This window comes from Sinohyriopsis cumingii, chromosome 2 (assembly GCF_028554795.1).
Source record: "Sinohyriopsis cumingii isolate HCF-2022 chromosome 2, ASM2855479v2, whole genome shotgun sequence".
Classification (NCBI taxonomy): domain Eukaryota; kingdom Metazoa; phylum Mollusca; class Bivalvia; order Unionida; family Unionidae; genus Sinohyriopsis; species Sinohyriopsis cumingii.
This window is the reverse complement of record NC_142962.1, coordinates 5,765,154-5,791,361: the sequence shown is the minus strand read 5'-3', so window position 1 is coordinate 5,791,361 and position 26,208 is coordinate 5,765,154. Positions and strand designations below refer to the sequence as shown.

Genomic DNA, 26,208 nt, shown 5'->3' with positions numbered 1-26,208 from the left:
TGGCAAGTGAACTATGAGATTTCTTAACTGGTTCTCAACTTAAGCATAGCTTCTGAAACAGGGAATCAGAATGTTCGTGGTATACATGCGCCATCTGGAGAAGCATTGTCTTGGTTTCATTGGATGCTATTGAGCCAATTGAATAAAGCAAATTATTTCCTTAGGAACCTCGTTTTCTGGAGCCTATAATATTGTTCTTCAAAACAATCCCAAATGGAATATATCAATTTCATATATAATTGCAACTTCTTGTATCGGAGTTGATATGCTTGCTTCCTTCTCAAATTTCGTGCATCGTTTTTATGTTTTCTTCAATTCTAATTAATGTTTATGGAGCCTTTAGCTAGGATGCCAAAGATGAAGAAGAAGAAGACACACTTAACAATGATGTTTCAAATTCTGTGGTATATGCATTCGTGCGTAGTAGACACAACCTATAGCATTTACGGATAGCGCTTTCCATTCTATTTTGTGCACCGCTCCGGTGGCTAGTGGTTAGAGCGTCAGCCTCGGATGCGGGAGGTCGTGGGTTCGATCCCCGGCCGAGTCATACCAAAGACTTACAAAAATGGTACTAACAGCTGCTTCGCTTGGCGCTCAGCATTAAGAGGTTAGTGTTAGGACTGGTTGGCCCGGTGTCAGGATAATGTGACTGGGTGGGACATCATGCTATATGTCTGCGGCATGATGCCCCAGTGCTAGACATCACTATAAACTGCCACATTGCAGACATCGTAGCGATATGGCTGGAAAATTGTTAAAGCTACGTTAAAAATCCAAATCACATCACAACACACTGTTTTGTGTACGTTTTTAATTATCCATAATAATTCTATATACCTTGATTTCTGTCTTAAGAATCTGGAATGACTGTACTTAGGAAAGAAATAAATTACGGGGTCGACATGAGAGAGTGTCTTCTACACATCAATGCAATAAACACCGACTTTCAAGCAGCATGTAATGATGATGTGTGCATGGTCGAGATGGCATAGGGATTGGCGCGTGCAGGCAGGGCTATGGGTATCGTTTACCCACTGACCCTGGTTCGAATCTCTTTAGAGTATGAATTAAAATTACCTAACTATGATTATATCATTTATTCTTATTTGTAAAAATTATGTTAGTATAATCAAGTATTCTTCTGTTACATCCAGGGATAGCACTTTCCGTTCCGTTTGGTGTTTATTTGTAATTCTCTTTCTCTCTGTCTCTCTCCGTCTCTCTGTCTCTGTCTCTCTGCCTCTCTCTCTCTCTCTCTCTCTCTCTCTCTGGAACATCGTAGAAAGATACCAGCTGAAATCCGTTAAAAAGCGAGCGTTGCGGAATTTCTTCTGTCTAGTGGCGATGTCTCCGGACCCGTGAAGGATGGAAAATGTAGTAAAACGAAGCAATGGAAAGGGGAAAGTTAGAAATGGAGGATAGAAACTATTGCATGGTTTGAGCAATTTTAATTAAAATCATAATAAAAAATACAATAACAACAGATGAACTGTAAATACATTTAATTGTTTGAATTGCCTCTTGCCGGTTCCTCATTTGGCTTAGTTGGCAACTGCAGAACATGGACAACCCTCCGTAACTGATATAGTTTTGTTACTCTAGACACATCCAGATAAACTAAATTTGACCATTCGATGCGACCATTTTCAAAAAGACAAACCTTCATAGCCATATTCTCAACCTTCTTGTGGTCTTTGGAGTCATGTTTATTATAATGTAACAAATCTCTGTCAGTGAGCTTTAGCTATTACCATCTAGATCATAATCCTTGGAGTCATGTTTATTATAATGTAAGAAATCTCTGTCAATGAGCTTTAGCTATTACCATCTAGATCATAATCCTTGGAGTCATGTTTATTATAATGTAAGAAATCTCTGTCAATGAGCTTTAGCTATTACCATCTAGATCATAATCCTTGGAGTCATGTTTATTATAATGTAAGAAATCTCTGTCAGTGAGCTTTAGCTATTACCATCTAGATCATAATCCATGGAGTCATGTTTATTATAATGTAAGAAATCTCTGTCAATGAACTTTAGCTATTACCATCTAGATCATAATCCATGGAGTCATGTTTATTATAATGTAAGAAATCTATGTCAATGAGCTTTAGCTATTACCATCTAGATCATAATCCACGGAGTCATGTTTATTATAATGTAAGAAATCTCTGTCAATGAGCTTTAGCTATTACCATCTAGATCATGATACCACACGTTGCTCGTCAAAGCTCGAGATTTGACATTCAGTACCATTTCTTACGCAAATTGCATGACCCTATTACTTTTTTCTAATCCCAGTGTGTTTCTACATGTTGTGGTCGCTTCATAAAAACATTGCGACACATGTATTAAATATGATGTTCCACGTTGCCTGTATTTCGCGGTGAATAAACTTTTATTGGTCATGTCCAGTTCTCGTGGACGCTATTTTTGTTTGTGATCTGTGACCTATGACATCGATGTTTAGATATTACAGGTATATGTGATTCATATAAACTTACAATCAAAAGAAGTCACAGTGAACTTATTGCCATCAGTAATATGTGAACCATGCTGATTCTGTATAAAACTATTAGATTAATTGAGTAATATGATTATAGGACATCACTATTTCGTGCACCTCCCTAGCACATGTATTTCGTTTATAGTTTTGGCATAAATTACGGCGTTAGTGTCATAATGGCCACAATCCACTTTTATATTATAAATCAATGAATGAGGTGACTAATTTTTAAAATCTCATTTTCGTTTTTTAAATCGGTTGGGGGGTACAAAAAAACGCGGGGAGGTATATTAAGACATTAGTACCGTTATTCCCTATCATTTCTGTCACAATGTATCCATTGTATAACTGTTTTTCTGCCATTAGCTACTATATAATCAAGATAGGATACAGTTTGTGTCTTAGTGTGTTTGTAAAGAGTAAGAAATTGCATGCATAAATGTAATAGTAATGATAATAAGAAAAAGAGCAACAACACTAACACAACATATTGGACATACCTTGCACAACACAAGTACTTTCATTTTGTATGTCATTGAAATTGATTGTAAAAAGTTCATCACAAGGATTGAGAATTTCTTTTTTTAAATAAGATAAAACTAGATGTTATATGCTATCTGTGCAGCAGATATATTAAGGCTGTGTCAAAATTAAGAAGTCTACGATCGATTTGACAACCAAGCTATAATCCGTCCCGAAAACAACGGGACCACTCCGGTGGCCTAGTGGAGTGTCCGCCTCGGATGCTGGAGGTCGTGAGTTTGATCCCTGGCCGACTAATACCAAAGACTTACAGAAATGGTACACACAGTTGCCTCACTTGGCTCTCAGCATTAAGAGATTAGTGTTAGGACTGGTCGGCCTGGTGTCAGGATAATGTGACTGGGTGGGACACCATGCTGCATGTATGCGGCATGATGCCCCAGTAATAGATATCACTATAAACTGCCACACTGCAGACATCGTAGCGATATGACTGAAAAATTGTTAAAGCTACGTTAAAAATCAAAATCACATCACACAATCTCTCTCTGTCTCTCTCTGTCTCTGTCTCTCTCTCTCTCTTGATCGATGGATCGATGGATCGACGATCGTAGAAGGATATTATCAAAATTCCATTACAATGCGAGCGCTGTGGAATTTCTTCAGTGTCTTCTGACGATGGCTATATACCTAAAAAGGATGGGAAATGTAGTAACACGAAGGAATGGAAAGGGGAAAGTTATAAATGGAAGATATAGATAATTTTATGGTTTTAGCAATGTTAATTAACTCATAATGAAGGCTTAGATAAACTGTAAATAAATTTAGTTGTTTGAATTACCTCTTGCCGGTTCCTCATTTATATTTCCAACTCGTTTAAATATGCCTGCCAATATGGTAGGGTTGCAAACCCTTTTTCGGCGAAGGGCCAGATTGCATTTCGTAAGAACACTCGAGGACCACAAACACTAATTTCTTTAATATAATTACTGTTCACGGGCCAGATTTCCATGTTGTTTTAATTTGCCCAGAACACATTCACGAGACGCATCCGGGTTTTTTTGCACCCAAGCACTATACGACAGCCAGCGCGTGCAGTGATCAAGTAGTTGACAATGTTGTGTTTGTAGTGCTCTACTTTCTTCATTTAAATTTTATATATATTTAATCAATTCAAATAGACGTTCAAAAAATAAAAGAAGCATCGTGTTAATTTGCAAAGAAGACCAGACAGGGATGTGCAGAGTTCATTCATTCCGTCAATATACAGTTGCTTGTAGTCAGTCTTAACTGCGTTAGAAATGCAAGTATGTCTATATGTATGTGATATAGTTAAAAAAATATGTATAGTATGTACGCTGTATCTTTCGTTTCCTTTTCTCTTGGTATATCAATGATACAGTATAAATACATACATACGTACCTACGTACCTGCTTAAATACATACATACATACATACATACATACATACATACATACATACATGCATACATACATACAACCTCATTACTACGATTTACCATTGCAGAACAGTGCATATACAATAACAACAAAATTAAAATGACGAGTGTGATTGCACTGTGGTGCATCGGCTTGGGATACGTTGTATTTTCGGAATAGTGGTATAACTGCTACTACTGTTGTTGCAAAGATGACTGCATTTTGGCTTTTTTGTGATGCCCTATCGCCTTCGCAAGAATATTTGCTTGCGACGGTTGTACTACCTTCGTCTCCTTCGCCACCATTACTAGTGTCTGATTATTATATACGAAATGTAAGAGTTTGAGGTTTTTCGTAACGTCAGGAAGAAGAACAAGTGTAGTATTTGTTAAGAAACAACAAGGAGAGGAAGAAAAAAAGCAGATGAGAAGAGTCTTATCTTACGTGTTTAGGCTCGAATAAACAGTAACACAAAAAAGATTGAAAACAACAAGGTTTGACAAATATAATAATTTATTTCTCTGGAAAAAGTCTGCAAAAATGAAAAAATATGAACTTACGGTTTTAATAATCAAATCTAAAAGTAATACAAGAATAAGCCACGAATACAATTTTAGAAGTCCTACTAATAAAATGTTATAATGAATTCAAGTTCGAGTCCTGATGAAGAAACCAAGATGGAAGGCGATGACGTTCCCTGTAACCTGTACTGTGTTGAAGTCTATAGTTAATTATAAAAACACAATAATTAATCCTCCGGTTTTGGAAATCCCAAATATATTTTTTTAGGAAATGTCTTTGTTCAAGAATTCTGTATGAGCACAAAATATTTCCAGAGAAACGAATTAATCTTTTAGAATCCGAAAAATTCAAATAAAACTCAGAAACTCAAAAATTCAATACTGGACACATCAGAAGAAAACAACTTGACATCAAGTGTTTAAAAGCCCTAAAACTCTTAGATCTCTCTATATCTCTGGTTTTCCAGGGTTCTTCCTCCACCAATTATACTGGCCGCCATTTATAGCCTATCTTGTGCTGTAAAATGGCGTTAAACCCTACAACAACAACAACTCTCTCTCTCTCTCTCTCTCTCTCTCAACATCACTATTAAAACTAAGTATTGCGCAATTTTGGAAATGCCTAATTGCGAAATAGAGGATTACATTATCATGTTTGCATATAAAAATCACGTAGCCACTGTATGTCCTTGATAAGAACCAATCATTTTACTCCGAAGAAACGTTGTTTACTTGACCCTCAATCAAGGCAAGGAACCTTGTCAAAAAAAGAAGTTTTTCTATTATTAGGTATTTTAGAAAAGATTCAGGTTAAACTGAATTTTCTGGAAAATATCAAATTCCTAGTAAACAAAATTACATTACATTGACATATAAAGAAAATAAAAATATTCCAAAACCCAAAAACAATCAAATCAAATCAAACACAAATTAAATCAAAAATAAATTAAATATACGTAACAAAAGGAAAAATGTGAACAGTGAACAGAAAGAGGAGAGTGAAAACAAAACAGTTTGCCTCTTAAAGACTTTCTGCAGGTGTTAAAGCATCTACCATAAACGTATCAGCCTTTTTTAGCCCAAGAGCAGAGAGTCCCTCAAGATCCAATACTTCTAAACCTTCTCTGACAACTGGGACTTTAACCACAACTGAGATGCCAGTAGCAGCAATCAATACCACTACCACAATAACCGATTAGGACTTGAACGTGGAGAACGCTTAAGACAGATGCAACTAATGTCATGTCCATAAATTTCAAAATCCCAACGGTCCTTTTCAGGACCACTTGCATCTATTAGAAATAAGATTCTACTCAATGATTGACCAAACAAAATTAAAACTTAAATACGTCTTTGATAAAAAATTGTGTCAGTTTGTGAAGAACTTATCCATACGAAAATTAAAATAATGAAGACAATAATTCACTACTTGTTTTCCAATGTATATTTCTGTGATATCAGAATCACAATGCAATTTCAAATAACATTACAAAAGTCTATGTTCTTCTTTCTTTTTACTTCTACTTCAGTTTCTACTAGGTTTGTCGCCTTTTGGGGTTTCTTTACGGGTGTGGTTTCTTCTTCTGTTATGTTTATTCTACTGCTTCTGGAGTTCGCTCTTTCGTTTTTTGGAGACTCTGATGGCCAATTCTCTTTTCCTGACACAGATAACATATATCTTTACTTTTGTTTCTCAATTCTCCTGCCGTTGCGGTTCCTTTTCGTTCATGTTGTGGACGTTCTGGAGTCTAGTGTCCTTACTCTGGACAGACCTAGCAAATGTCCTGACTTTTATCTGGAGCATAGTAGTTAGAAGTCTTGTTGGAAGTGTACCTTCTAATCAGTTTCAGTAAATCTCTGACGAGAAGCTCGATCTATTGTTATTTTTCAAAGACTGATTGCTGTATGAATGTATTCTGTTACGGCGAGGTTGGAAAGAGAGAGAAAGAGAAAGAGAAAAAGAGTGCACCATAGTTAAATCAAATTTTGAATAAAGATGACACGATCACAACTCGCATGGGAGAAACCAGATGAAACCAAGAGATGACGAAGATACTCTGAGTGAAGTATTAGCATCAGATGACGCTAGTGAAGTTAGAGATGACATGAGTGAGCCTCGGTCAATACCTTCTATATCCACTACAATATCGAGAGAGTCAATGTCAGCTAAGAAAGTCGTGCGGGAACTCCTGAAGATTATTTTTGATTTTCGAGAGACCCAAAAAGTAACTTCCACAAATTTTTTGAACGACGGCTTACCTGTAGATGGTGAAATTGGTAGATTTCAATTGCGAATCTCCACAAGAGAAAGCGGCAGGTTTCATTACATATTTAGGGGATCGTGTGTTGCATTCCTAGAGTGTAAAGACTCCATGACGTGTTGGTACCTCGTTATACTTTGAAAGTATATACCCTGACATCGTTTAGGGCGCTCTAATGTTTCGGCAACCATCTTTTACAGACGAAATATATATTCACTTTTATCACCATCAATAGAATTTAGATACCATTACTACCATCACGGGATTTCTTTGATGCAGTTACTATTGTGAGCCATGCTACCAAAGGCTTAACGGTCGAGAGCGCCATATTTATTGTGGAGAAAGCTGCTGTGGATATTTAGCTTCCAGATCTTGCATTCCTGTTTTTGAGTCGAACATTTGTCAGTACAACCCATTACGAACGATATAGCATGAAACAATTAAAACAACAGAAACGTTCTTGTGGATTACTGACAATATATTCCAACTAAAAAGTTCATATTTGTACGAAAAAAACAAACATTTTAAGGTTGTACAAGATAAAAATGATGTCGTTTTCATCAGCAATTCGTGGACGTCAGCCATAATTGTTACATTCAAAGAAATGACATTGAACTCGATGAGGTATCCCGTGACAACAAAACACGACTTAAAGAAACATGTCGATTTTATCTGTATTGTTTACTTTTTAATGTTCGCAAGAGACTGGAATTCACATCCTTAATGTTTGCGTAGCTGATCACACTCTAGACAAGTGTGTATGAAAGAACCTTTATTTTTTAAATACCCAATATGTAGTTTGATTTCAGGAGTCAAGAATCATTCGTAGCTCTCGTACTGTTGTTCCATCGAAAACATTCAGCACGACCTTTCTACTCAACAAATGAACGCGATGACCTTTCTTCTTTAGTAGCAAAATAGATGCATTTGTGTGGCTGTCTATGAATGTCATCCATGCACTCACAAGCCTCTTTGGAGAACTTTAGCTCATCGAGATTAACAATCGAAAAAGAATAAGTGTTTCTTGTTTATTTGCCTCGATATTGTGACTTTGAAAGTCTATTTAACACATACAAACGTGGCCTAAATATCCAGATAAACTATCAACCGCCAAATCTCCAACAGGTGCTGAATTAATCCACTTGGGACGAAGAAACCAAGTACAGTGTTTCAGTTGTGATCAGAAGATCTACGAATATGTGTATAAAGATTCAGCTTTCCTGGAATGTGCTAAATTGTCTCCATGATGTCACTATCCTTCTTTTGGTGAGTCTTGATTATTATCGACATGGATACATTAAAGGAAAAAATTCGTAGCTAACCTTTGGAGCTACAAGAACACATTTACAGAGTCTTTCTACAGATTTAAGTGAAACGCCAAGAAAAATTACATCTTTTACGACATAGACAATAGAACTCTAGGAATCTCAATGCTTTAATAAACTGAAAAGTTTGAAGATGTTCAAATGGTTAGACACTGACCAACGACTACCCACCTCCTGTAACATTTTAGATGTTTCAAAAGGTCCTGTCATTTAAACGTCACCTTCGTCCTCTTTCTAAAAAGAAACGAACTTAAAAACATCATTCACGTCTTGTTTATCTAACAGTATTCGAAATAACTTCCTTGCTATATTATCGTGTTGTCAAATCGATTCGTGCACCATATGCAATCACTCGCGATCGAAAATGCTCAAGCATGTTTACATTTGTTAGAAGCTAGTCTCAAAGAAGTTTTATCATGGTTTACTTTAGCAGCACGTCACTTCAAGGTATCATTCACATACCACACCAAAGAAAAAGTGGGGTGGGGTATTGAAAAGCAAGATAAATTTGCTCTGTAACCACTCACTGATCCAAGGTTCGATAAACAAATTTAAAAAGTCATTTTAAAACCAAGTGGATGTGAGTTTTTATGAGGTGTCATAATTCAATTTTAAAATGATATCTTAATGCCGAAGAAAAAAGGAGCCAAAGTAAATAAGAAAAAGAAGAGAGATGGTGCAGCAAGTTCACACTCTAACATCCGCAAGAAAAACCCCAAGAAAAAAACATCTGCAACAAAGAGGGCTACTATCACAAGAACATGTACGTATTCAAGAAAAAAAAACGTGTTAGGCGCCTATTTCGACTGCTCCTTCTTCGTTCATGATGACGCTTGCCAAACGCAACTTAGGATCACTTTTTCCCACTTGGACGAATAAATGTAAACTGTTTCCTAAAGGGAAAACTATATTATGGCGATGGCAATGAATTCTGCTACTCTAGCTGCTACTGTTGCTGCCAAAAATGTTGCCTCTTGTAAGGCAAAAGTATTCAATCTAATAGGTGTGTTACAAAATTTACTGGATTTATTCCAACAAGAACTATCACGATTTAGTCCGTCGAGAACTCCAGTATTATCAAGAGCCCTGGGTTGCATAGTGGCCAAAATGCTCGCATTTACCACCTATCACTCCGTGGCCAAATGGTCTAAAGCGCTCACCGTTTAGGATCACTGCCATCTCACCTCTGTCTGCGTGGGCTCGAGTCCAAGGCTTGGCTAGTGTGGGTATGTGGGAAAGCCTGCCAGTATCTTCTCGTGGGTCGGTGGTTCTTCCCTGGGTTTTCCAGGGTTCTTCCTCCACCAGTTATACTGGCCGCCATGTATGGCATATCTTGTGCTGACAAATGGCGTTTAGCCCTAGAACAACAACAACAACAACCTATCACTCCTATCTCACCTCTCTCTGCGCGAGTTATTGTCTCGGGCCCAGCCAATGTAGGTCTGCGAGAAAGCTTGCCAGTAGCTTCCCATGTTTTGATGGTTCTTACCTGAATTTTCCTGGATTCGTCATTCACCAGTAATACTGGCTGCTTATATCACGTGCTGTAAAATGGCGTTAAACTCCAAAACAACCAATCAACCTAGAGTCAAGTTTATACGATGTGCTGACAATCAGTAGAAACGAATCCCAATATAACAATGGAGGAAGTGCTAGATAAGATTCCCTTTAGTTTTCTTTTTCCTCCAAAAACAAAGATGTTTTCAATACGTTCGCACCATCATTCTCCAAATAAACCACTTCCAGCAAGGAAAAATGGGCTTTCTCCTCTTTTAGATAATATTGACATGTTTTGTAGGTACTGACCAAATACAATACATTGATTCGAGAATACTTGATTCAAAGAATACCCAAAAAATAATCGATACCTTATGTGAATGTTGTTTCAAAGAGTTAAAATGTGTTGAAATAAGTTACAGAAAGAGTGTTATGTATATCTGTTTTTGTAACTCCTGGTACCCGATTTAACTATTTTTACAATATTTATCCATTGTTGTAAATTATACAGAACATTTTTAGTTAGATTTTGCTTACGACACCCTCTTTAGCAGAAGGAAAATAGACGAAAGGGAAGACATAAGTGAAACAAAATAAGTTAAAAAGTTAGTAAGCTAACAACAATGACTACTCCTACTCCTAGCTTGTCAGACACAGCAAGCATCATTGCGATTCAAACAAATGCTACACAAATGACCTAATAGCAGTCTGAAACAGTGAGTGACTTATTGAGAAGCAGCAAGAAACCTGCAGGTTACTTGTTGGATACACTTGTATCTATCATTTACAACGATTCTACTCATTTCGATGGCTAGAAAAGAGGTACTATTCAACCATTACAAAATAGTGTAGGTTTTATGTTTGTGTTTGTGTGTATTTCTTTCGCAACTACATCTTACCCACCCTTGCGTGTGTTATACTGTGTTTGCGTGTACGTAAACACTCCTATCCCTGTTTGTAATAGCATGTTTGTGTATGTATGAACACTACTACCCTTATGCGTGATAATATATATGTATGTATATATGTAAGATTTCATCCTTTTATTACATCCTGTCCCGCGTGGTCAGGAAATGAGTGATTCTTTGTTAGTATAAGAGTGAGTGTGGTTAACTCGACGGCATGTTGTTAGTAGTTAAGTGGGTCTTGATTCCTCATGTGACATGTTGGTTAGTAGTTAACTTGGTCATGGTTCCTCATGTGGCATGTTGGGTAGTAGTTAACTTGGTCATGGTTCCTCATGTGACATGTTGGGTAGTAGATAACTTGGTCATGGTTCCTCATGTGACATGTTGGTTAGTAGATAACTGGGTCTTGCTTCCTCATGTGACATGTTGGTTAGTAGATAACTGGGTCTTGCTTCCTCATGTGACATGTTGGTTAGTAGATATAGTTTTAACATTACCTTTTGCCTTGGCCAGAAACATTTTTAACATGAAGGAATAATGTCTCCATTCAAGACCGTTATGTTAAGCCTATAGAATGTGGTATTATGACTAAGGGATACGTCATGTTAAGAACTAAAGTCGTACTGAAATATCCCCTGATCGACCCATTTGTAATTTTAGTTTTCCACTGTCTCCCCGATCAGCAAATCTTAATTTCTTTTCATAAGCTTACATTTACTAAAAATATCAATGCTTTCTGAGAAGTCATGAAAGAAATGAATTAAAACATTCTAACCGATTACTGTTCTATTTTACTCGCGTGACTGATTTCGCCAGTAATTGTGAGTACGTCTTGTAATCATGCGTTAAAATTGTCGATAGTCAAATTTTGGAGTGGTTGTAATACGCAAAATGTATTTGCATATAAACGTAAATACTTACAAGTAGCTGGACTACTAGAGTGTGTTCTCTTTAGAATATTAATCTTTGCTTGTTTGTTTCGCAAAGATATGCATTATGCCAGTGATGACAATGCCAAATGATAGCATTTATATTATAGCTGATACTATTATTATATTAAAGAATATGTTTTTGTTGATGTTTTATTTCCATCTGAAGTGCAACACCTAAATTTGACTGTATTTTCTTTTTGAAATTGGTTATTGTTTGTCGCAAACTGTGCCTGAATGGGGAATAAATAATGAAATGATACCGATATTACCACTGAGCACAAAAGGTCAGTTACTATTCGGTTTTGCTTGTTCAGCGGGTAGAGGATTATATGTCACTGGCAGTCAACTCTGTGATTATTGCGTATGCGGGATAAATGTGAGAGTACCGTTTGACCAAACATTATGTTGTTGCCTCTAGCTACTGCTTAGGTTTTGAATATAATTATAAGTACTCACCAAAACAATAAATTTATTTGTACAACATACAGACTTTTCCCATAAATTGCCTACAGCTTTTCTCTGAGATATTATCTCCGGACACTTGCTAGGAAACTGTCTTTAAAAATATTAGAGGTAACTTGATTTTGTGACCGTAATGCCATTTCTCAGATTACAAGAAAGCTTTTATATTTTATTCAACTTGCATCTAGAACAGTTTATAACTGAATCATCTTGAAGTTACTTCAAATAGATACCTAATACTCATGGTGAATATGTGGTGAGTTTTACTGTAACGAAGTGAGTTTTAGAGGTTTTATTCTGTTACCCTTTGTACATTTTATCGAAAAAAGTTTCAAAGGTGTTTTTTCTTGTTGATACTGCGTCACGTGTACTCATGACGTCACTATGATATTAATTTTTCCATCTGTATATATATCGGGGATTTTACTGCCACAACTTAAAACGTTAGAGCAAGTAAAAATGCTGATTACATTCGCAGATGGGGTTTTTATATTATTTTTTATTTTGCCAAAACTGTGTTAAACTATACACATAGTTTCCTGACTTCCACTGAATCATTTCGTCAGGACACCTTTGGTAACTATAATGTTAAATATTTCGTTTTTTCAAAACAGGATACTTAGAGAAGAGATGGCTGATCAGTTGACTAAGAAAGAGAAAGTCCAGTTGGAACAATGGATAGGAGACGGAGCCAAAACATTTGAGTTGATTTACAGTATCAACCGGGATGGGTGCAATCCTGCAACATTTCATCAACTCTGCAATAATAAAGGACCAACTATTACTGTGTTGTACAACAAAGACGGTTCTGTATTTGGCGGATATGCAAGTGTCTCCTGGAAAAGCGCTGGTGGCCATCAAATTGATTACAACTCATTCTTGTTCACACTACGATACAACGGACGACCAAAATATAAAAAATTTCCCCTTAAAGTTAGCACCTATGCCATCTATGACCACGCAGGGTATGGTCCCACCTTTGGCGGTGGGGGTGCTGTCGATTTGTCCACCTTCACTGCCATTGCGAATAAATCTGGCAATTGCTTTACTTTAAATGGTGGCGTTAATTTAAACAATGCCTATGATTCGCGTGGTGTGCAAGTGCAAGAAATAAACAACGGTCATATGCAGTTCACAGAACTTGAAGTTTTCAAGGTATCAGGTATGTTCATTTATTTTTAAAATTGTACTTTGCAAATGTTATTATCTAAAAATGCTGGAGAAAATTGGTGATCCAGCTAGTATTGTTTTATAGTTGTGAATCGAACGGAAGTTTGTCACTCTAGGTGAGTTTGTTTTTCAAAAGACGAAGGTACTTTAGTCACGACGTAACAATTAAATATGATGAACTTGCTCATATAATTGAAATTTTCTTAAGTATTTACAACGACGATAAATTAAAGGAAAGACCGTAATGGACAGTTACACCTTACATTGTCCTCCAGTGATTTACAGAGCTACAGATGCATGGTGACAGACTAGCAAAAGACAAGGAGAAGAAGGGACAGAGAGAAGAACTTCCATTGGGAGAGAATACTACTGTTTGGTTTATCTGTGTATTACATACATACATACATGCATACATACATACATACATACATACTGATGCAGTCTAAATATTTTAAAAGTATGTTAAAAATATCGTTTTATATTTTGTCAAAACTACTTGCATTGCTTATGATGACGTGTAATTTTAATACATGCCAAGAAGTTAAAATTAGACTGTGTGAGATATTTCATAAAGGCCTATAAAGCCAATAGATCTGCATCCCAACCATTCTTTCTTCATAGATCCATGACAACAGTCTTGAATGGGTTTGTAGCATCTAGTATTTGGGGACTTGTCTAGAATGAACAACTCAGTACATACATGTACATTATGTTTATATGATTGGTTTTTATATTTTTAGTTTAGCACCGTTTTATGCAACCTTAATGTATACCGTTATATATGTAACCATGAACTTAGTAAAGGAATGATGAGTTCTACGCACTCATTCAGAAAGCCGGTTAATGTGACCCATATTTCATATTGCACTGACCTGGGTTAGAATATAAGCCTATTTCTCAATCAGTGTTCATGATAGTATCATCACGCTAGATTCTTATATTAGTAACACACTCTTACAATAAAAGAACAGTGTCACTTACATATTACAGTTTACTGTATTAGGTGAAGTGTTTACTTTGAACTCATGACCACACCGGTTTTCTCCTTTTTGCATCCTGTATGCATACTCTTATATCATGCCGCAGTTTCACTAAATATCTCAAAATTTCTTCCGATTATTCTTGAGATTATTAATATCTTTCTTATTACATGGTTAGTAATGATGATTTTATTTTCACAGAACATTTTGCATGCATTAGGGATCACCATATTGGCATTGGAGCTTCTCTTAACTATTAGACTATTTTGATGATTTCCTCCAATTTTATGAATTCCTCATTTTATTGAAGATTAGAAAGGTTTCCATTTTTAACCCAAAATGTGATGTTGCATCATTTCCAAATTCCCTACTCCAAACAAAAATATTAATATTTTAAGTAAGATAATGCAAACTCTCAATATTTGAATAATTGTTAAGACTTTAAGTGAAATCAGGACTAAAAACCCTGGTGATAGGTGAACTTACATCATAAAGATGGTCACATTAACCCATATTTCATGAATCACCTACTTTTGTTTAAATTTTTATTATGACGGAATCATTAAGCTACATTGTATGCATCTCTATTAGTACCACAACCATACCAAAAGACCACTATAACACGAGTTTTACAGTTCACTATCTTAGGTTAAGAGGTGTGTGCATCTTCTTGAGCTCTACTCCCTCATTGCATAAATAGGGCATTCTGAACCATTATTTTACACATCACTGATTTGGGTCAAAGTTTGAATTTGATGTTTATTTCTCAGCCACTGTGCGTGACCTGCTCATGCAATTATTGCTATTTCTATCTGTTAGCGTCGTATTCTTGCACGAAAAGAAGCTTATCGTGACCTGTATTTCATCTTTTTATGGCTATATTGCATTTTGCTCATTCCTGCATGACACTTTTGTTTGCTATATGTCCTTCCTATATCGCTACAGTTGACGAAGTAATATATCTTGATATATACCACACCTGTGTTGCAAAAGAGTTCTTTGTCACTTTAATATTATGATTCAGTGAATTTGCTGACATTTTATATTTAAAGTTCATTTATTGGGCGATGTTTATGTTTGATAATTAGGTTAATTTATTTCGTACTACACTCTTACAATATAGAAGGTCACTGTGATCTACAGTTTATACTTTAGACACAAAGGTTTATGTTAATTTATATGCATTGTACTTTATAATACGTTATCCTCAACAGGTTAGATATGTCTTATATACGTGTATGAGTATTGTAAGTACCCAGCATGTATTTCCCGTGAAACTATGAACAGCTTTTAATACTGGTTGTAACTCCATAATGAGTATTGCAAGTTGGCTGCCTGTATTTCCCATGAAACTATGAACGGATTTTAATACTGGTTTTTACTGCATTGTTATTTAAAGCTTGTGACATTCACCCAGTAAAATCTGGTTTCTTGGTATAGACAGTGACAATACCAACATGATAAGATTTTAAGAACACTGATTTTTAAACAAAGTGATCTTTGATTTTTATCAATTCATTATAGTAACACTACTTTTATGCCATCGGTAAGACTGTTATTTTTTTTTTGTGTCTGTTATGTGCTGCAATATGTATAAGTATATGGCTTAACAGTACATGAGCACAATACACGCTAGTATATATTATCAATTAAAGTTAAGTATTGAAACTGTAAAGATAATAAAATGACCCCCCCCCCCCTTAAATGTCACTAGAAAATTGACCAGTATTTTGTTCTCAGTATCATTTGGATGAATTTCTTTTGTGCATGATAAATAATGATTACAATGGCTCTGCTAAGGATTTATTAAAATCTTCAAAGCGGCAATCATCGTAATTGTTGATTACATTCTCGTTCATAGATGGACCAACATTAGAGTTGGAAGAACCATGGAGATCAACACCTGAATGGAATCACGACGTAAGTATATTGTGTTGTCTTAATTACAGTATTATGCTTTACTCAGCACGAATTTCATGCTCTTATCTTCCATATTAGGCATGCATTGCCGTATGATTATAATTTTAATCACATCGTACCTGAACGTATTTGCTCAAATACTTTTAGGTCATGGCATTCGTGTGAGCCTGTACGACGATATGACTTTATGTCATAAATATTTGTTTATACTAGAACAAGACATAATAAAATAACACGTTTGCTTTCTGATAGTCTAATGATGGAATCAAGCTTTGTTTGATTATTATTTATTTATTGTGTATCTTTTTGTGAAATCTTTAAAATTATATCAATGTTTGTTTAGTTGAAATAAAATCATTTAATGTTGCAGCAATGCATTTACAATCACCTTACATTCTGCATGTCATTGTCGACAAATTTTGGCATTGAGTATGCATGGCAATAATAGCCTACTGCAATATTGCCGTAAAGTTCCCTGGAAAAATTCTTTCTCTTTTTTTTTAAAAAAAAAGTTCTGTTAACACTGCATTCATTTTTGTCGTACTTTAATATTGCACATTTATTTCCCTTACTGATGTCTGTCCAAGCTCTGTGATTCTTAGTGATGCAAATTATGCATGTACTTAAAGAATGTCAATATTCTTACAAATGTCATGTCCATTCAGCTTCTAGAAACGTTGAAGTGTGAGGTTCAGAATTTCGTACCCCTAGAGGAGCTGAAGATATCACAGGCCAAAATTCTTTTGGTAGGACCTGTGGGGGCAGGCAAATCAAGTTTCTTCAATTCCATCAGCTCTATTTTTCGTGGATATGTTACTAGCCAGGCTTGTAGTGGAAGCGCAGAGCACAGCTTGACTACCAAGGTACACGGTTGATAATATTTTCAGTCCATCGCCAATTTTTAGCAGGCAGGTGTTGTGGAATATGTTTTAAAACGAACTAGCTAAACAATAACATTTGATGTTTATGGGTACATGTGCAGCTCACAATTGTCTTACATCTTTAGAATCTTCAGAATGTGGTGTATCTTGTTTAGAGTTGAGATTTGCATCATATTAAGGTATTATTTCCTTGGCCTATTGGCATGAGACTAGCAAGCAGTAAAACTCGACCAAAAAAAGCACTCCTTTTATCAAAACTATTCTACGCACGGGACTATAGTAAAATGTGATCCATTATAGTGTTCACTAATTATGCATCATTATGTTGGTGTTAAAATCATCGTCTAAGTAAGATTACAAATCTATTTTTTTTTAAAGTGTGGTGGGATATGTTCTTTTATATCCTTTTCTTTTGCCAAAATGTAAAAGGTAGAGGAAATGACAAAAAAGAGTGTCGACCAGTTCGATTAGTTACCAGGTTTCTTTAAAAAAAATAAGAACTTTAAGAAGAAAAAGCTAAAGCGTTCTGGCGCAGTGTTGAGTTACTGAAGTAATGCAGTTAGTTACAGCAATGGTAGAGACTTCACCCCAGTGTGTCTTCATTAAAAGTTAATTTAATAATTGAATACAAAACCTACTAAACCACAATGAGTGGTCTGAAAGTATCTGCTCTGGCGAAGTCTTACTATTGCTCCATTTGAAAATTTCTACAATAAATGGAGATGATGAACTGCTACTATTGCGATATTGAACAAAATAATACCATGTTTAAATTGTCACTAGTGCAGTTGCTTGAATGGCAATGCAGGAACAATGCAAAAGCTGCGGAGCGAACACAGTGATTAGTTGAAAGTTAGTCAGAATTAGAAAAAAATGACAAGTTATACTGATTTGAATTAAAGTTTCCAAAAGGCGATACAAATATTTAATGGGCATAGCATGAAAGCATCATTTTATTGACGGCATGATGTTCCATTGCTAGACATCATTATAAACTGACACACTCCATACATTGCATCGATAGGACTAAATTTTTTTCAAACTACGTTAAAAATCCAGAGTACACACAAACACACACACACACATACACACACACACAAACACACACACAGACGCACACACAAACACACACACAGACACACACACACACACACATACTCATGACACATCCAATCAGTATTGTCACCAGTTCAATGTCAGGTTCACCCAACAAAGGTCAGGCCTTAAACTCTAATCCAGATTGGTGGCTTTACATCTGTTATATTAGTGGTCAGCCACTCTCATCAGTGCAATCAATGTTATCTAATGACTCCTTTGCAATATCTGCTATTATACATAAAGCATAACATGTGATACGGATTGTGTTGATGATATAGGTAAATTTTCATTTGTTGCACTGATGCTTTAAATGTTCTAATTACGGAGTTCACACTGTTTCGCAATATCACGTTCAACACTACATATGTATCTCACTTTTCTACACTTTGTTCACTTTAATTTGAAAATATAGACTTAGAGCTAAGATAAAATTGAGGGTAAATTATTTTGTGTTCGTTCCAAACCTTTAGATGATTTGCTGGTATTGCACTCAGGTGTCAACGACTGCACTTTAATCAAACAGGTTCGTTGATTTTTCAATACCACAATTGTAACATTTTATCATATCCATTTATTGTAGAAACAAGATTTCAATTTGCATGACAGTTATGTGACGCTAGAGGAGATAAAGTAAAGAACTGGGTGATTTTGTAGTGTATCATTCAATTAACGTATAATGATGACAGATGAGGTGAATACCCTGCTATTATTGTAAATGTCAGTATTAATTCAACAATTAACAAAATGGTCTAAAGTTAGCAAATCTCGTCATTCTTTCATATGTTCCTATGTCTTATTGGCTAACTTATGCGTCTTCTTTTGAAGCTAAAACAAATGCGAATGATTAAAATTTGTTGTAGGACAAATCACAGATTAAACTGGTTTTATCAGAGATTAAGCAGAGTTTACAAAAAGAATTTGCTTGATTTAACCTTAAAGAATACATTTAAGAATCTTGAACTCAGTTTTACCTTTATGAGAGCATATTATGAGCTGAAGAAAGTAGGCATATTGCCAAAAATGTCATTCAGTTTAATAAAAAATTTGCATAAAATGAGACTATATTAAAATCACGTGGATATGAGCCAGATTACCATAGTTCAGCAGAGATATATAGCCAACAAATAGTATTTATCTTTGAAGTCCAGATCAGCTCATAAGTTTGCGCAGATGTCATTCACTGTCTCCTTGGTCTATGAATTTATTCATAGAAGCAGCTATGCCAAATTTCGTCTCATTTAGTGCAACGGATTGTATCAATTGACGGACTAAACCCTGTGAATAAAGAATTGTATCATATAACAGATAACATAATTAATATGCACAGAAGTTATAAATCATACATTGTAACTAGGATCCAAATGACGTAAGCTATATAAGCCTTCATAGCTAAAAAAATCATTATATTCATTTCGCTGACATAACTCAGTGATGATTCTTTGGAGTTAGATGTCATTCGCATAAAATGCTGCATCATTATATTATGATTAGAGCTGTGTACAGGTATCTGGGTACTCGGGTACGAGTCCGTTGATAATAAGCAGGGCAATAAAATGAGTCACCCGGTACCCGTTTACTGTATACAATTTTCTACCAGTGCACATGGCCCCATAAACCCTTGGCTAGTAAAAGCAGCACTCAATTTGTATTCAAGTTGACAGGTCTTTTAATTGAGTCACGAATATAGTACATGTATTTGTTCAATGGCGACTAGAGTTCTACCTCTTCCAGTAAATGTTTGATCTTAATCTCTTACCTCTTACCTTGTTTTCCCAAATGACAACCCTTTGCCCTTTGATTGAGCCGCGAGTGTTACTACTCAGTGGCAAGTAACAGAGGGTGAATATTGGATCTTGCCACACAATTGACATATTCAGTTTCTACCTTTAATAGATTTCACAAGCTGCATGATTTAAGCCCAAACTCAGTCTCTACGTAAGCACCTGTATATGACATTGAGGCCAAGGAAAGCGACTCAGACGATATGTATGGTGACCTGTCCACGATAATTTGTGAGACAACAGTTTCCTCAACCATTTGTTCCTTTTATTTACTTGATATGTTTATACAAATAAATCCAAATTGAGCAGTCGTTTATTTATATTTTGACTACTACGATAATTTGCGAGACAACAGTTTCCTCAACCATTTGTTCCTTTTATTTACTTGATATGTTTCTACAAATAAATCCAAATTTAGCAATCGTTTATTTATATTTTGACTACTGAAAGAATATGCTTGTGCATGATGCTCATGCAGACGTCAACATACAACAAAGCAGTTCATGTTTGAGCACATTTAATACAATTGCTCTTTGATCGGGTGCCCAGGTATATAATATGGTTAAGATATACAACCATTTAACCAAGTAAAGTAAATGTTCACAGAATGGAAAATATTTTGTTTGAATATCATAAACACCAATATTATCATACCATATACTGTTTGATCTTTTTCTTCTTTAAAACTCTCTCTAGTATCGTATGTACCAAGTGCGGTCAGCTGCTTCCAGCAAACCTCTTCCATTTAGACTGTGCGACACCCGAGGATTAGAGGAGGGTCAGGGTTTGGATGCTTACGAGATCAGCTTTATGATAGATGGGAATGTGCCAGAAGGTTATCAGGTGCTTACAAGATGCAGTTGCATAATTATTATAGTTTGATTTACTTTTGTTAAAGTTGGTACGTGTTTCATGGAAGCATATATCCAAAAGTTAGATGTAACTTTCATATGTAATATACTTCACCAAATATGAAATATATATCAAAGCTTGAAGCAACATTGGGCTGCATTTATATTTGGCCATTTAATACTAAGAATTTGTCATCCATGCTACTAATAAAACTTCTAATACGATAATATAGTACTTATCACACTAACAAAGTCTATCAGCAAATTATTTTCAACTTTATCATCATGACTTTGTTTGCTTACTTTTCAAACTGATGTTGCCCTACAATCGACTGGTTATATTATAAGATTGGCCCATGCCTTTCGTTCTATTAACAGATCGATGGATTTAGTTTCTTCTCTCGTAACATGGCTTCTTAAAACAACACATTTTATATTCCCCATTAGATTTAATCCCTTAATAACTACTTGTGATGCTTATTATAAAGCTTGTATGTTTTACTCTTCACATACCATTGCCTAACCCTCTTTGTCAAACAAAAATTGTGTCAGTTTTGTTGTTTTGTGATATACCAGCATCTACTTGTAAATGTGACCCAAAAAATACATACAGACTTTTAAATAAGAAACTCTTTTAAAGCTCCATGAACTTTTTTTCATTTTAATGTTAATGATGAACTTTAATCTATTTTCAGTTCAACCCATCAGTGCCGTTTTCTCGGGAAACTCCTGGATATATCAAAGCTCCATCATTGAAGGACATGATCCACTGTGTTGCTTTTGTTTTGGATGGAAGTACCGTTGATGTCCTACAGGAAAAGACGCTCGAGAGAATGAAAGCTATGCAAACAAAAATGAACCAAATAGGTAAAGATTATCAGTACAAATAATTAAATAAGGCGTTATATAACATCAATTAAATAAGGCGTTATATAATATCACAAGATTATGCCTTCTCAAACCCTTTCATCGTAAACAGCCTAATATTGGAGACTGAACTATGTTTTGTGAGGATTCACTGACGTTTACTTTATAATTAAAGTAATCAATTTGACGATGTATCATCATATAGAAAATAATTATTGGAATGGTTTTCTATTTCATATTTGCGAAGCCATCGTATCTCGTTATGGTTTCAATTAAGCCATGTTTATATTTCAGATGTACATGAATCTCACATGTAAAATGGCAGGAAGGATAACTATTAGGTTCATTTGCAGACATTTACTTTTAATAGCTTTATGTGTTTAAAAGTAGTTCATGATGTTCTTGATGCTGCGACACACAGTAACATTGTTTCTCTTTTATCAATACGTATTGATTTTATATGATGTCGTTCTTCAGTAGTTTCTGTAGATCTATGATGGTGGATTTCTTCTTGTTGGAAGAAGTGTATTATTTTATATCACGTTATATCACAGCCATATGTTTAAGCATCATAACAATGAAAATGTTTTCTTATTAAAAATTTCAAATCTTTAATGGGCAGAAATTAATGTTTGTCACATAGATATAAAACTAAATTGTGTTTTGCAGTTGAGCAGTGATTAATTTTAGTTTTTAAGCAATAGCATTGTGAGATAAAACAAACTCTTTAAAAAGCCTGATACCATACATTCACCATTTTTATTGTGATAGTTTCAGACTTCTCCTCTGTTGCATTTCATTTCATCGCTGCTAGTAGTTGCATTTCATTATTTACAATGGTTTATACTGCATCATCAATTGCACAATGCTTCGTTTATTTAATATCCTTTTGATTGGATTTAAAATGGAAACAATAAACTTTTATTGACTCTTTATTGATGGTAAGTGATATCCAATCAACCTGAGATTCTTTTCATTTTGACGTTGCATTTGCCAGAAATATACTAATTGTATTATAATTGTTTCTATGCAATTTATATATCCCAATATTAGCAGACCTGAAGATACACTTTCAAGATTTGAGTTTACCATGTATTTGTGCACAAGTATAGCAAACGCTATATCTAAAACAACTGTAAATGGTAGCTTTATTTCAATGACTGAAAATAATACCGTATCTGTTACACACTGCTACAGTATCTGAGATAGTTAAATGGAGTTTTATACACAGGTCTTCGGGTACGTTTACAAAGTAATTCCTATAATTCATATTTTCTCTTGGTCAAAGGATTTTAGATAATACAGAATACCTGAAATGTTTGAAAATGCTCCAGTGTATCTAAACTAGTTCTTTTAACAGAACTTTTGAAGAAAGTTACAACTTATATCCGATAATTCTGAATATTTGAAATATTGTGAATATTTTCAGGTGTTCCTCAAGTTGTTCTTTTAACAAAAGTAGACAAAGTGTGCCGCAACGTAGAAGAGGACCTTACCGTCATCTTCAAAAGTGGGATGATTTCCAGTCTTGTGGACAAGGTCTCCCAGGTCATGGGGTTACCACGGGGACACGTGCTGCCCTTGAAGAATTATGAAAAGGAGCTTGAACTAGATATCAATGTCAGCATCCTGGCACTGTTGGCTCTGCGACAAATTCTGAGGTTTTCCCAGGATTTTTTGTTCAACTTTCTGGATAATCCCGACAGATTAGGGATAAACAAGCTGGAAATGAAAGAATAAATACACGAAAGAAACTCTTATACATAATTAGGTGGTTTAAACAAACATATAAGGTAGATATATAAAGCAACCACACTGTGTCAATGTTACATATGTGGAGATTTGAAAATAATGCAAAACAATCGAAAAAGGATTGAATGGTTATCTACATATATTGAAGACATTAAAGAATAAAAATGCTTTAAAAAAGACTTCTCTGTAACCACAGCTATGTAATAAATGAACCTTTGGTTTGAAAAAGCCTTTACAAGTATTTACATTCGTGTCATTGTTACATTCAATTGTATTTTAAAAACATTGCAAACTTGTGTGTATAAGCTTCGAGTAATAAAATAAATGAATACTGAAAAGAATAATGTATCACTTTGTTTTTTCTTCACAAATAATAATATTTTATAATTAAATAATGCCTACGGAATGTGATTACACTAAAATAAAACGAAAATTGTTATTACATATATTTTGGGACATTTAGAATGACTGAAGGTAATGTTAAATATAAGAAAATTAGCCCAGGTTTGTGATTATGTCAACGAAAATCGGAAGCAATAGACCGTGCTTGGCAGATAAAATTTGTTTAATTATCCCTTTCTTGTCAAACATGACTAGAGGTTGATATATGATCTGCACACAGCCGAATAAAATCTGATTAGCTTAATTGGTCAGTCAGACGGTAGTATGAGCAATACAGCGGTGCGTACGACGGTTTGTATATAATGTCAGATTCACGTGACTAATTTTTCTTCTGCTGATGAGCATACCATATGCAAATTAATACTGATTATGACCATGCAGATCATGGTTTTTATTTTATATTTATAGGTTACTGCATTTGTTTGGGAAAATATGAACGAGTTTTTCGGATGGAAATACTGCATGACCTTGGGAGTGCAGTATATCCATCCGACAAAACGAGTTCATATTTTCCCATACAAATGCAGTAACCTTTTTATTATATGATCATTTTCTTATTCTACCTAAGGCTTTATTATGTAAACAAAAATACATTTCACCAAACAAAGTAACTCAATGTATGCCGTATTCCAAGCTAAATACACAAGCGCAGAATCATCATTACACAACAATAACATTATTGATGCGCACTTAGCTCCGCCCAGATAAATATGAACTTCTTCGCATGCTAGACATACATTTTGAAAGAAAATGGCGTCTAGTCTATCTAAAATTGAAATTTGGAGTCATATTGTGAATGAATGTTCATCGCAAAAACTTTTCCATTTGATCTGGAATGAATAGATTTTGGTAGTATTGCCGTTTTTACGAAATTTTGTGATTATAGACTGGATTTATGTGCAAATTCTACATGAAGTACATTGGGTTTCAGCGGCGACGGAGCAGGTGTGTTTCTGTTCTGCCATAGAATGTTTGAAATCATAATGTGGGAAAAATATGAAGTCATTCAATTTCGATTATCAAAAAGACACTATGGAATATAATGTTTATTTCATTTTGAGTGCAGTAAGGAGGATGTAATTGCACTTGGAATAAAGTCGAAAGTACAATAGAATTTCGAAATACGTAATCAAGCTTGAGAACCCATGACATGGCTCATGTAATTCGGATTTGCAGAACTAAGAAAGTACATTTTGAGGAAATTCAGGATGTAAAACTTAAGTATATTTTGCCATTCTTATTGCCAGATAAAGGAGACAGTTTATGCCTTGTAAATTGCATGTCATTTGTAGGTACTCACCAATTTTATGAAATATGGCATCCATCGCCAAAATCCAAAACAACGTATCAAAAAAGTTAAAAGGGAATGTAGCAAAGTGGCTGGTATGTGGCCTTCCACGTAACATCTGCTTTAGTTCATTCTGAAAAAAATTTAATCAACCAAAACGTAAAGCGTCTGCTACACGAGTGTGCATGATTTGTTTACAAAGTAGTTCCTAATATGCTATTGGGCACACGTGTGCTGCATGTGAGTGCAACATGAATGTGTGCAATATCATAAAATCTTCCACGATTCTGACAATGTTAAGGTAACGGAAAAAAATGAGTATATAATAATATTATATTATTTTGATTCTAAATTGGATATACTGCAGTGTTTTTAAATTCGTCTGCTTCCCATTAATCAGGAGACATGTATTAATAATACCTTGTTGCATTCAATTTCTCCTGTCATGTATATTTAATTTGTGTTGCTGGCTAGTTAGCTTTATATTTTGTTTTAATTTCATTATATGCTATTGATAATATAACATTGTATGTTGGACTTGACCTTGTCCAAAGTCAAGTTCAATTTGCACCTGACCTGAATCATTGATTTTTTTAATTCTGTTAACAATTCATGTATAGCTAAAATATTCTATATGAGTAAGGTTTAACTATTGGGATTATTATTTTTGCCTGAATCTAGGACATTTTTTATCACATTTTATGTTCAGATTATAACTGAGATTTTATCTAGTTAATATTAAGATGCTTATAGAAGGTTATTTTCCATTAAGTACTAGTTTTAAAAAATGCTAATTGTGACCTGAGGTCAGTTAGAAGATTATCTAATCTTGTTTTACAAGCAATTATTTATTCATGCTATAAGAACTTGAGGTAGAATA

The 26,208-nt window shown here is 34.9% G+C and overlaps 1 protein-coding gene across 2 annotated transcripts in view; it reads left to right on the top strand.

The window, feature by feature from the left end:
• The window catches only part of LOC149804280 (interferon-induced protein 44-like), a 60,345-nt gene extending 36,363 nt beyond the window's left edge, over positions 1-23,982 (top strand). For both annotated transcript variants that reach the window (XM_089938333.1, XM_089938341.1), the window contains 6 exons: positions 12,953-13,500; positions 16,350-16,408; positions 17,074-17,271; positions 20,865-21,011; positions 21,715-21,886; positions 23,316-23,982. In XM_089938333.1, the coding sequence (XP_089794459.1) occupies positions 12,953-13,500; positions 16,350-16,408; positions 17,074-17,271; positions 20,865-21,011; positions 21,715-21,886; positions 23,316-23,626 (1,435 nt within the window). In that variant the 3' untranslated portion in view covers positions 23,627-23,982. The remainder of the gene's footprint in view (positions 1-12,952; positions 13,501-16,349; positions 16,409-17,073; positions 17,272-20,864; positions 21,012-21,714; positions 21,887-23,315) is intronic.
• The last annotated feature ends 2,226 nt before the right edge of the window (positions 23,983-26,208 follow it).